General features: G+C 70.6%; 2 protein-coding genes across 2 annotated transcripts; one reads left to right on the top strand and one right to left on the bottom strand.

Moving 5' to 3' along the window:
• Positions 1-194: 194 nt before the first annotated feature.
• Positions 195-2,510, top strand: EMIHUDRAFT_223605 (ankyrin repeat protein; the record flags this gene model as incomplete). Its single annotated transcript, XM_005791764.1, has 4 exons — positions 195-699; positions 770-924; positions 1,138-1,230; positions 1,401-2,510. 4 exons carry the CDS (start codon positions 195-197, stop codon positions 2,508-2,510), a joined length of 1,863 nt encoding a protein of 620 aa, XP_005791821.1.
• Positions 2,511-2,818: 308 nt separating this feature from the next.
• On the bottom strand, positions 2,819-9,847 carry EMIHUDRAFT_108924 (hypothetical protein; the record flags this gene model as incomplete). The annotated part of the gene is made up of 5 exons (XM_005791763.1): positions 2,819-5,785; positions 6,649-7,026; positions 7,101-7,893; positions 8,006-8,249; positions 8,389-9,847. The coding sequence occupies 5 exons, from the start codon at positions 9,845-9,847 to the stop codon at positions 2,819-2,821; spliced, it is 5,841 nt and encodes a 1,946-aa protein (XP_005791820.1).

Raw genomic sequence — 9,847 nt, 5'->3', positions numbered from 1 at the left:
CGGCCGCCTCGGGGTTGGCATTGTGATTCTCGCACCGAGGCCGCCTCGCGAGCGAACCCACTAGGATACTCGTTGTAGTACCAGGGTGAAGACACAGCAGCTGATTGTGACACAGCAGCAACGCGATGCCATGGCGGGCCGCCCCACCGAGCCTGCGCGGTTCCGAGAAGAACAGTAAGTACGCGCGCTTCTCGATGTCTCGCCGCTTCCCGCTCTGGGCGCTGCGCGTGCGCGACCTCATCGCGCTTCCCGACAAACATTTGGCACGGCACGAGGATCTGGCCGCGCGCGGCCTGCTGCACGAAATCACGGAGGACGATGAGTGCGTGCTCTTTGTGAGCCACACATGGCTCGGCAGCTCCCATCCGGACCCGGACGGCTGCAAGCTCCGCCTTCTGCGCGGGCTGCTCATGGACGGGCTCAACGGGAAGCTGGACATCCACGAGTGGCCACTGCAGCGGCTCGTGTGGGGCGAGATGCACATCTCGGCCAAGCACCTCGCCGAGCACCTTGCCGACGGCTACCTTTGGATTGACTACTGCTCGATACCGCAAGCGGCTGAAAACGTCGAGGCGCGCCTCGACGCCATCAGCAGCATCGGGACCTACATCACCTCGTGCTCGCTCTTCGTCGTACTCGCGGGCGCGTGGCGGCACGAGGGCGGCGCGCCTCGCGACTATCGGGCCTGGAGTCGTCGCGGTGAGGCCACCGCCTCCGCGGGCTGGGTGTATGAGCTGCGGCGTTCGCACGCACGCCCTTGAACTTGTAGGGTGGTGCCGGCTCGAGCAGCTTGCGAATGCTCTCTCGCCGATGCCAAAGTGGCAGATCGTCGCCCAGTCCTCCTCTTCCGTCTTCACCTACGGCGGCTGCGGGCAGATGGCCAGCAACTGGCTCGCGACTCCAGTCGGCCACGGCGATTTCACCGTCGAGAGCGACAAGGAGGACACACACGAGACACACACACACACACACACACACACACACACACACACACACACGGCTCACCCACGCGCACCGGGCCTTGCACATTTGATGCCGTGGGGCTCCTGTCGTCTAGACGTGGAGTCGCGAGGGTCGCCTGGCCCTTGCCCCACCACCCTGTGTGTGTGGAGAAGTTTACACCGCACCGCACCTTAGGAGATCCTGGGCCCGCGGATCCTCGAGCTGCTCAACACGCGCGCGGCGCACGCCCTCTCCACCGGCGAGCTTCTCTGGTACCGCGTGCTCACGGTACGAGGCCTAGCGTAGTTCGGCGCAGCATCAACCCTTTCAAAGTCGGTGTCGAGCCACCGGCGTAGCAACGCGTCGGCCAACCCACAAATCCGTGCAAACGTAGCTGCTATGCGCATTGTATCTGCTGCCTCACAGTTCCGTGCAAGCTGAGCTGCTCGGGCGCGCAGGCGCTCGCCGAGGCCATCCTCGCGGGCACGGGCAGCGAAGTGGACCTCCCTCAGCAGAGTGAGCCACTCGACGCCTGGCTGCACCGCATGCAGTTTTCCTCGCCCACCGACGGGCGCCGTTCCGGACTGACGCCGCTTCGCTTCGCAGTCCTGGCACGCCGCGGCGACCTCGCCAGCGAGCTGATTGCGGCGGGCGCAGACGTCGAAGCCCCACTCGCGCAAGGGCACCCCTCGTTCGACTTTATCCGAGGCGAGACCATTCTGTACCGGCTGTGCCGCTTTCGCGATGCGCCCGAGCTGGTCAGTCTGCTCCTCGACGCTGGCGCGGACCCGACGCGGCACGATAAGGAAGTTGGTGCGACCCCGCTCCACACCGCCCTCGCTGGCGGCCACGCCGGCAACATCCGTGTCCTGATGGAGCGCTGCGGCGGCGCCATGCTGCGCTCCGTCACCGCTTTCGGCGATTTGCCGGTGGGCATCGCCGCCTTGTTTGGCCGCAAGGACGGCATCCAGTGCTATTTGCGCGACGCCGCGCCCGAGCAGCGGGAGGCCGTCTTCGCCAGCCTGCAGTCAGTTGACGGCTTCGGCGCTTGCCTTCTCACGGTGAACCTCTCCCTCGGCGTCGGCGACGTCGAGACGCTCGACTTTTGCATCAGCCAGGGCTGCGACGTCAACCGGCGCACGCCGCGGGCGCTCTGTTCCAGCTCTTCGACGGCAGCAACCCCCCCCCTAATGCTCATCAGCCGCGCTGTCTGCTTGGTGTTCGACTGGCTTTCGAGGCCCCCCCCATTCTTCGAGCTCTTTGACAACATGCCGGGCGCGGCGCCACTGCATTTCGCAGCTCTGACGGGCAACCTCGGGGCCGTCGACTTGCTCCTCACGCGCCGCGCGGACCCGGACCTAAAGAACGCTCGCGGGCGAACGGCCCTCGCTCTGGCTGCGATGGCGGGACACAACGACGTTGTGCTTCGCTTGCGCGCTGCCGGCGCCCGAGACATCGAGGCGGACGGCAAGGGCGGCGGCGAGGATCGGCGGCGTTGCTGGCTACGGTGCGTGCCGTCCAAGGAGGAGACGGCCCAGCTAGGCGAGCACTCGGCCACACTGAGGTGACGCGCCGGGAGTCAGACCGGGCGGTACGGCGGTAGAGCGCCGTGTAGCGAGTACTCGAGCATTGCACGGAACCCATCTCACATGGCGCATGACACATGGGGTGATTGATATGTCGTACGTTCTACGTATGTGACTAGTTGCAAATACGGGTGGTGTGAACATGATGAATTTTAATATGTTTTTTGTCCGTGTTGCTCCCAACGCCCTCGCCCCCGCTCCCTGAGGCCATGGCTTCGAAATGTACTGGGACAGAGCTCCTGTCGGGACCCGACTCTGATCCAGGGCTGAGCCCCTAGCGGCGGGCTCGCTCAGGGCGGCTCGAAGCCGAACTTGACAAACCTTCCCGCGTGCCCGGGCTTCATCCCCGTCTCCTTGGCCACGTCCGCCCGCTCGGCGGCGTCCAGTCCGCGCAAGAACGAGATGTCGTCGTAGCCCTCGGCGTCAAAGGCGGCGGCGTAGGCCTGCAGGTTGACCTGCGCCAGCGCCGCGGCGACGGCCGCCATGCCGCCCGTGGGCGGAGGGGGCGTCTCCCTCAGCACGGTGCGCCCGTCCGGTGTGGTCGTGAACAGGCGGCTCGAGAGCGGCGAGGGGCCGGCAGGGGCGGCGGTGGAGGTGGGGGCGGCGGCGGCGGCAGTGGAGGTGGAGGCGGAGGCGGCGGGGCGGGCGGCGGTGGCGGGCGCGGCCAGTGCGGTGGGTGCGGTGGGTGCGGTGGGTGCGGTGGAGGAGGAGCAAGAGGAGGAGGAAGCGGCGGGAGGGGTGGAGGAGGAGGAGGCAGCCGAGGGGGCGGCGGCGGCGGCGCGGCTAGAGCGCCGCTTCGGCAGCGGCGCGTCGGTCGGCTCGAGCGGGCGCTTTGCTGGGCGGGGCCGGGCGCCGCTGCCACCGGCGGCGGAAGAGGAGGAGCGGTCCGGTGCCTGCCCGACCGCCCGCGCGTACGCCACCGCCGCCTCCACCGCAGTGTCGAAGAGGCCGCCGACTTGGATCTTTCTTCCGTCCACCCTGTGCTGCACCCGGAAGCGGCCACCGTGATGCTTAGACACCCCCTTGTAGCCGGTGGCGTGGCTGCCGGAGAGGTGCAACCGCAGCCCCTCAAACTCTGTCGCCACCGTCGGAGGAGGCGGAGGAGGTTGAGCCGGAGGTTGGTACTCGCCGACTGCTCGCGCGTACGCCACCGCCGCCTCCACCGCCGTGTCGAAGTAGCCGAGCGAGACCTGCCTGCCGCCCATCCGGCGCCGCGCCTGGAAGCGGCCGTCTCGCGAGTACACGTGCTTGTACCCGGTAGCGCTGCTGCTCGAGAGGTGCAGCCGACGCCCCTCCGCTACCTCCGCCACAGGCGCCTCCGCTGCCGCCGCCGCCGCCGCCGCTCCCTCCTCCAGCGGCGCCGGCTCTTCTGCCCCTGCCGCCGCCGCCGCGCCCGCCGCCTCCTCCACCACCGGCTCGGCAGCGGCTGCGCCTTCTGCCGCCTCGCCCAACGGTGGCGGTGCCGCCGACGCCTGCCCTGCTGCTGCCGCCACCGCCGAGCCCGCTTCCGGCGCCTCGCCGACCACCCGCGCATACGCCACCGCCGCCTCCACCGCCGTGTCGAAGGTGCCGAGCCAGACCCTCCCTCCGTCCACAGTGCGCTGCGCCAGGAAGCGGCCAGAGGGCTGCTTGAACACGCCCTTGTAACCGGTGGCGTTGCTGCTCGAGAGGTGCAGATGCAGACCCTCCGCCTCCGCCGCCACCGTCGGGGGAGGATGAGCCGGAGGCTGGTACTCGCCGACCGCCCGCGCGTACGCCACCGCCGCCTCCACCGCTGTATCGAAGCGGCCTAGCGTGACATTTCTTCCGCCCACACTGTGCTGCGCGTAGAAGTAGACGCGGCCGTGTCGCAAGTCCTTGCGCACCCCCTTGTAGCCAGCATTGCTGCTGCTGGACAAATGCAGACGCAAGCCCTCCGCCTCCTCCGCCAGGGGCGCCTCCTCTGCCGCATCCGCCGCCGCTCCCTCCTCCAGCGGCGCCGGCTGCTCTGCCCCTGCCGCCGCCGCCGCGCCCGCCGCCTCCGCCTCCACCGGCTCGGCAGCGGCTGCGCCTTCTGCCGTCTCGCCCAGCGATGCTGCTGACGCTTGCCCTGCTGCTGCTGCCACCGCCGAGCCCGCTTCCGGCGCCTCCCCGACCGCGCGCGCGTACGCCACCGCCGCCTCCACCGCCGTGTCGAAGCGTCCGACGTGGACTGGCCTTCGGCGCACATAGTGCTCCGCCCGGAAGCCGCCACTGTGATGCGTAGATATAGACACCCCCTTGTAGCCGGTCACGTTGCTGCTGGAGAGGTGCAGCCGCAGCCCCTCCGCCTCTGCCGCCACGGTCGGGGGAGGCGGAGGCTGGTACTCCCCGACCGCTCGCGCGTACGCCACCGCCGCCTCCACCGCCGTGTCGAAGCGGCCTAGTGGGACATTTCTTCCGCCCACACTGTGCTGCGCGTAGAAGCGGCCGTCTCGCGAGTACACGCCCTTGTATCCCGTGCTGCTGCTAAACAAATGCAGACGCAAGCCTTCCGCGACCGCCACGGGCGCCTCCGCTGCCGCATCCGCCGCCGCTCCCTCCTCCAGCGGCGCCGGCTCTTCTGCTCCTGCCGCCGCCGCCGCGGGCGCCAGCAGGGGCGGGCTCTGCTCGCTCTCCTCCGCAGAGGCCGCAAGCTCCGTAGCAGCCGCCGGCTCCGGCTCGTCGTCGCTGTCCAGCTCCATCGGACACGCTGCGCTGTTTCCCGGCAGCGCAGCCTCGCCACCGCCACCGCTGCCGCCGCCGCCTCCGCCACCGCCGGCCTCCTCGTCGCCGCCACCCTCCTCGCCGCCCTCGCCGCCCCCACCGCCCTCTCCGCCCTCTCCGCCCTCTCCGCCCTCTCCGCCCTCTCCGCCCTCGCCGCCGCCCGCGTCGCCCGCGCCGCCCGCGCTGCCCGCGCCGCCCTCGCCTCGCTCGCCTCGCTCGCCGCCCTCGCCGCCCTCGCCGCCCTCGCCGCCCTCGCCGCCCGCCGCCTCGACAGTGGCAGTGCTTGCCGCCGCTTGAGTGTCCGCCTCTGCAGCCGCAACGCCGGCGGCGGGCGCAGGCGGCCCCTCGCTTGGCGCGGCGTCCGCGAGCTCTTTGAGGCGGAGCGAGCACTTCTGCTTCTCCTCGTTCCAGACCAGCACCAGGCAGGAGGCGCCCGCCTTCATCTGTGCCTTGACGATGCAGCTCCCGCAGTCGCACGGCATTTTGAGCCGCAGCGTGTGCGGCTCCGCTTTGGGCTCCAGGGTGAGGCGGAGCTTTCGGAGGTGCGGGGCGGCCGCGCTCTCCCTGTCAAGCGCGCGGGCGAGCCGCCCGCTCTCCGCGAGGCTCTGCCAGGAGAGCGGCGCCGGCAGCGTCGCGCGCGAGCCTGCCATCTTTACTTGCAGGGTTCGGACTTTTTGCGGTATGGTACAGCTCGTCCAGCTTGTTTGATTCTTTCTTCTTTGCGGCTCCCGCCGCGGTGGTTAGTGCCAGTCCAGTGCCGAGTGCAGAGTTTTCGCTCCCGCCCCGCGCGCCGGCAGCCTCTCGCTCTCCCCCTCCGTCCTGCGTCAGGTCCTGCGCTCGGCCTCGGGCCACACTCGCCAATCCTCTCTCCGCTCCTCTCGGACTCGAGTCGACGTCGGAACATCTATTCTTTTCCCCACAGAGTCTCGTCTAGTAGAAACAACTGGGGCCGCGCTGGATATGGAGGTGCCGGCTGCGCAATCGCCTTCCCTTACTCAAGTCATTAACCACCCACCCACCCTCCCACCCCCACCCCCCCACGGGTGCTCAGAGCCACGCCTCGCGAAAGTGCGGCGGCGCCCGCGCGAGCGCGGCCGGGTCGGACTCACAATCCATCCAGATTCTCCGGCCGCACCCGCACAACCTCACCCCCCCCCCTCCCCGCTTTGGCCGCTGCCCTCGAGATGCACCACGTAGTGGCCGCCGCCTGGGTCTCGGTCTCCCTCAAAGCTCCGCGCCACGCCCCGCCGCCCGTTGAGATCGGGGCGGGCCGAGAGCCCGCCGAGCACGACTCGCTCCCCGAGGCGGCTCCGGGCAGGGACAGGGCTGAGGCTACGGGATGGGCTTATCAAGAGAATGAACGCGCACGCGATTCAAGGCGAGACAAGAGCCGGACCGGGCTGGGGCTCCGGGCAAGGCTGGGCTGCGTCTGGCCGAGCTCCTGCGCCCGCAGCAGCTGGCGGGTCTGCGCCTCCTGCTGCGCTTCCTTTTGCCGTGCCTGCTCCTTTTGCAGCTCCTTCAGCGCGCGCCTGCCGGCCGCGGCGCTCGCCTCGAGCTTCGCTCGCCGTGCCGCCTCTTCGACGTGCGACCGCGTCGCCTGCCGCCGCTGCGGCGAGTCGAGCGGCGCTGCCCCCTCCAGCTGCCCGATGTAGCGGTGCTCGCCGTGCTCCTCCTCCTCGTCGAAGACGATGCGCGAGCGGCCGTCGGGCAGCAGCTCGGCCACCGTGCCCTCGCCGCGCCTGCCGTGCTTGACGCGGTCTCCCCGCTGCGGCACCTGTTCACAGCTAGAGGTGTGAAGAGACGCTGTTCACAGCAGCTTGTGACGCGGTCTCCCCGCTGCGGCGCCACCTGCTTCTTCCTGCGCTCGGTGCCAAAGGCCTCGGACCTCCCCTCGCCGTGCAGCTCCTGGTGGTCCGGCTGGTCAGGCTCGTCGGCGAGCTGATCGAACCGCCTCTCTCGCCGCCGCCGCCGGCAGGCGACGCAGCAGCAGGCGGCGACGGCTCCGAGCAGGGCTGAGAGCTCGACGCTCCCTAGCAGCCGCCGCTGCACGCCGCTTGCCGCGTCGAGCTCAAGGGCCTCCGCGAGGGACTGGCCAACCGACTGCGCCATGCGGGATGCGCGGGCGAGGAGGCCCTCCCACGAGGGCGTCGCACTCTCCGACGGCGTGTCGCCCTTGGCGACGTGCGCAGGCGGCACGGGCGGCACTGGAGGAGCAGCCGCCACCTCGGAGAGGTGACCCGGACGCACGAGCACGCTCTCGCCGCCGCTCTGCGGCGGCGGTGGCGTATGGGGCGGCGGCGGCGGCAGCGGCGGCAACGGCGGCGGCGGCGGCGGCGGCGGCGGCGGCGGCGGCGGCGGCGGCCGTGGCTGGCAGAGGAGCGCATCAATCGCTTCTTGCGCTCTCATCCGGTCCGTGAGCTCGACATAGCTCTGGTTGCTTCGCCGCCCCGGCAACCACTCATTCTTGCCGCTCTTTGGGTCGATCGAGTTGACGCCGTCGCACTGCGTGCACTCGCTCAAGCCCACGCCCTCGCGGCTGACTCCGCGCACCGCTAGGAGGGCGGCTAGCGGGTCGTAGCTGGAGCGGCCTCCCGGGCCCCACCCCCAGCCCGCCCGGTCGCGAAAGTCCATCAGGGCGTGCCTAGAGTCCACACCGTAAGGCCGCGTCACCTGTGTCGCTGGTCGCGTGGGCGCGTGGAGCTACTTTGCTCGCTAGGAGGGCGTGCCGGCACGGGTTGGCCGGCGCTGCGCACAGCTCCATCACCGCGCCAGTCCGCACCACGTCCCCGACGCGCCACCCGAGGTAGATGGTACGGACGGACGGCGGCACGTTTGCTGCGACGAAAGAGGACGCGGCTGCGGCGGTCGCCCTGGAGACGGCGTCCGCGCCGTTGAAACAGCCGCACGCATTGCACTCGGCGAAGCGAGGCCCGCTCGTCGCGTAGTCTCCCGCCATGATTGAGAGGAGAGCCACCTTTTCGGCCACCAAAGCGTAGCCTACAGGGGAGGCTCTCAGAGACAGTAACGAGCACTTCTCCACGTGTTAGGCCGCTGCTTGATGAGGGAGAGGGGCCGTCCAAGGGGCTATGCGCGTCGGGGCCCGAGCGAAGCAAGAGCTCCAGATTCGTCAGCAGACCGACAGACGCGATTGTGACTGAACGCGGCGGCGAGGCGGCGAGCACGCGCCGGTACACGTCGACGGCGTCCGGCACCTGTGAGGCGTTCCGGATCGGCGAAGGGAAGGCTTTCAGGACACTGTCGACAAACGTGAGCGGAGGCTCTCCCGCCAGCGTCAGCCCAGACCCCTTGTACGCGCCAATCGGTATGTGGTCGCGGCCGTAGAAGTGGTTCACCACAGAGATGACGCCTGCTCCTGCGGGCGGCGCGCTGTCCTGCACAACTGCGAGCAGCTCCACCTCGCCGTTGTCCGCCAGCGCATGGAGGGCGCACAAGGCAACGACGTCGTCGACGTCGCGGCAAGCGCCACACCCCATGTCGGTGTCAAGGATGAGCCTCACGGCCGGCGGCGAAGTTGGTGGTTGCAGCGGCGGCGGAGGCGTCGATGGCGGCGAAGTTGGTGGCGGCGGCGGGGCACCCGGCGGCGGAGGCGCCGTCTTGAAGAGCAGACACGTGCACGGCGTTCCCGCCGCCGTGTGGGCGACTGCGGGGGAGGTGTGCACCTCGCAAGCCTGGCTCACTCTGTTGTACCCGATGGCGGTGCATGTTTGCAGGTGTGTGAGGCACCTGCCTTTGCACTCTTCCAGGCCGGCGGCCCACGCGCGGGTAAAGGTGCTCGCATGAGGCGTGCTGACGCCCACGGCATCCGTCCTGCAGCATCCGTCGCTGCCCTCGATCGGGTCATGCCAGAGGCCAGGCGGAGGGCGGGTCGGTGGCGGCGGCGTTGGAGGCGGCGGCGGCGGTGGTGGCGTATGAGGCGGCGGGGGGGGCGGCGTATGGGGCGGCGGGGGCGGCGGCGGCAGCGGCGGCGACGGCGGAGGTGGCGGCAGCGGCGGCGGCGGCGGCGGCGGCGGCGGCGGCGGCTCAGGCGGCGCCGCCGCCGGCGGTTGCGGCGGAGGCGGCTCAGACGGCGCCGCCGCCGGAGGTTGCGGCGGCGTCGACGGCGGGGAAGACGGGGGTGGCGGCGGCGGTGCGTTCGGCGGCGGCGCGTGCGGCGGCTTCGCGGTGGGCGGCGGGGAGAGGGGTGACGGCGAGGGGGACGGCGGCGGAGGGAGCGGTGGCGCGACTGGAGGCGACGGAGGGAGTGGTGACGGCGGCCATGTCGGCGGAGGCATCCCGGGCGGCAGCGGCGGCGGCGGCGGGCTCGGGCGTGGGAGTTTGAGCAGGTGCCAGGGAGGGGACGGCGGTGGCGCGGCGGGCGGCACTACTCTGCTGGCAGCATGCGGCTGCGCCACGAGGCTCAAAGGCGCGCAGTCGCCACACTCGATCGGAAACTCGCCCGCAACCGTGGTGCAGGCGGCGTGCTCGGTGAGACCGCCGCCGCGCGTGGACTGGAGCCAGCCAAGACGCGCGGCGCACGAGAAAGCTCCGGCGCGGTTGGCCAGGACCGTCGGGGTGCAGGACGGCGCGCAGGGCAT

This window comes from Emiliania huxleyi (assembly GCF_000372725.1).
Source record: "Emiliania huxleyi CCMP1516 unplaced genomic scaffold EMIHUscaffold_110, whole genome shotgun sequence".
NCBI lineage: Eukaryota > Haptophyta > Isochrysidales > Noelaerhabdaceae > Emiliania > Emiliania huxleyi.
This window is presented reverse-complemented; position numbering and strand designations above follow the sequence as displayed.